Source organism: Dipodomys ordii, unplaced genomic scaffold (assembly GCF_000151885.1).
Source record: "Dipodomys ordii isolate 6190 unplaced genomic scaffold, Dord_2.0 Scaffold117, whole genome shotgun sequence".
Classification (NCBI taxonomy): domain Eukaryota; kingdom Metazoa; phylum Chordata; class Mammalia; order Rodentia; family Heteromyidae; genus Dipodomys; species Dipodomys ordii.
The window spans coordinates 316100-318367 of record NW_012267333.1 but is presented as its reverse complement, the minus strand read 5'-3'; the positions used below and the strand labels follow the sequence as shown (position 1 = coordinate 318367).

Below are 2268 nucleotides of genomic sequence, written 5' to 3'. Positions count from 1 at the left end.
GCCTGCGGCCACTCACCCGGGCCTCGCCGCCCGCGCCCCAGCACAGGGCGCTCACCGCCTCCTCCCGCCGCGGCTGTCCCGCCGCCGTGAAGTTCGCTGCCTGTTTCCGCTGAAGGTTCACCCCTGCAGGATGAGGGCGTCAGTCGCGCAAGCGTCCGGCACCGACCCCTGCACGTCCACACGCCCGCCCCAGCCCCCACCTTTGAGGATGCCGGTCTCGGTGCCGACCCACACATGGTTCCAACGCGCCGTGGCAGCCGCCATGACGGACCCCGAAGCCCGGGCCAGCACTTCCGGCGCGCCTCGAGCGTCACCGGCGAGCGACGGCCCGCGTCCCCCCCCCCCCGGGGTTTAGGAAGGCGCTTCTGCCCGATCCATCCGGGTTTGCTTTAGGAAAAGGAAATCCGGAGACGCTTGCTTCCGAAGAGCTGAAGAGTCGCTTGCCCGTTCTGTGGTTGCCGTGAAAGGCGCCTGTGCTGAGCGGGCTGTGTCTGAAACGGGCTGGCAGCGCGGCCTTCCCCACCCTGCTTCTGTAACGCCAGATTCACTGAGTAATCATTCTCAGTTTCATTTAGTTTAGTTCACCACGTACTAATTTCACTGGCCAGGCGGAGTCGTTGGCAACCACAGGTTCTTTTAATCCTGATCTTAGTCACTGTGATCACCGAGAGGTGAGATGCCCGGGTTACAGAATGCCGGGAGGTCAGAGACCTTCGGAGAATAACAGCAAGAGCGGAGAGCTGACTCGTCCAGAGTCGCTGCAGGTGGTTAGGATTCCACGGCCAGCGGTCACAGATTGTTTCGGGTACGACAGTGTCAAAACTCAAAGCTAGTTCAACGCAGCAGCGCTGGTTCAAAGCGTTCTCGGGTCCTGTTTTGATTTTTCCTTTGGTCGGTCGTGGGGCTTGAACTCTGGGCCTGGACGCTGTCCCTCAGCTCAAGGCGAGCGCTCTACCACTTCTTGAGTCACTGTGCCACTTCCGGTTTTCTGGTGGTTTACTGGAGATAAGAGTCTCACGGTCTCTCCTGCCCGGGCTGGCTTTGAACCGTGATTCTCAGATCTCAGTCTCCTGAGTAGCTAGGATTACAGGCGTGAGCCACCGGCGCCCGGCTCCTATTTTGTTTTTTATCTTCTTTTTTTTCCTGGTCCTGGGTTTCTTTTGTTCAAAGCCAGCGCTCTACCCCGTGAACCACAGCGCCACTTCCGGTTTTCAGTCGTGAATTGGAGATGAGAGCCTCACGGTGTTTCCTGCCCGGGCTGGCTTTGAACCGCGATCCTCAGATCTCAGCCTGAGTAGCTAGGGTTACAGGCGTGAGCCACCGGCGCCCGCTCCAATTCCTTTTTGACAGTTGGTCTGGCGTATTAAGGACAATTAGCTCATTTGCCTAGCTTTTTCTACTATAGTTTATTATGTAGTTGTTTTTATGCTTGCTAGGCAGGTGTTAAACCTGTTATACCTCCCTCAGCTTCAGACCTGTGCGGCCATGACTTAATTTGCTAAATGCAATTTTAGTATTGCCTCATGGCTTTGTGATGGACTGATGGCTTGCACAAATAAAACGTAGCCATTTTGTGGTAGTGTCTTCACTCAAAGCTGAATCCAATCACTCAGGACAAGGCTTCTTTATCTCCACAGCACCCTTACTTGACCACAAGACTCGTCAAATTTGTGAAGAAAGAGCTCACAAGGCTCATGCTTAGTAAGTCTCTTCTGATGGCTAAGGAAGTTTACTGGGAGAGAGCGAGGGAAAGGGAGAAACTGCCCCAAAAGAAATAAACTCTATACCTGAGCAACGCAACTGTGGCCCGAGTGTGCATCATTTTTATAACGACTGAAAAAAATTGAAAGTGGTAACTTACGAAACAGCACCGGTACTGTGCACCTCAGCAGTCAAGAGACCCAGAACCCACTCCATAGAGGAAAGGGGGAATCGCAAATCTGAATGCTTAATAAAGGAAAACATTTTCACCTACGTACTCCATGGAGATAAGTTTAAAGACAGCACCAACTCACTTAAAAAAAGAAACTTCTGGCTAGACAGCCGGTGACCGACGTATTCAGGAGGCTAAAATCCAAGGATAATACTTGGAAGCCCGTGAAACTCTGATCTTCACTAAACCATTAGAACACCGTAATGATGCTGTGGCTCAAGCAGTATAGCACCCTCGCGGGCCTTGTGTTAAAGAGCGCCAGGACAGCGTTTAAGCTCCACGCCTGGCCGCACCTAAATCTTGTCTAATTAACATCAACGAGCCCTGTTGCTTAT

General features: G+C 53.1%; 1 protein-coding gene across 1 annotated transcript in view; it reads right to left on the bottom strand.

The window, feature by feature from the left end:
• Window positions 1–290, bottom strand: part of Wdr74 (WD repeat domain 74) — a 6245-nt gene extending 5955 nt beyond the window's left edge. The window contains exons 1-2 of the mRNA XM_013028970.1: window positions 201–290; window positions 17–123 (exon numbers count right to left, since the gene is read on the bottom strand). Coding sequence (XP_012884424.1) covers window positions 17–123; window positions 201–264 — 171 coding nt within the window. The 5' untranslated portion in view covers window positions 265–290. The remainder of the gene's footprint in view (window positions 1–16; window positions 124–200) is intronic.
• Window positions 291–2268: the final 1978 nt, after the last annotated feature.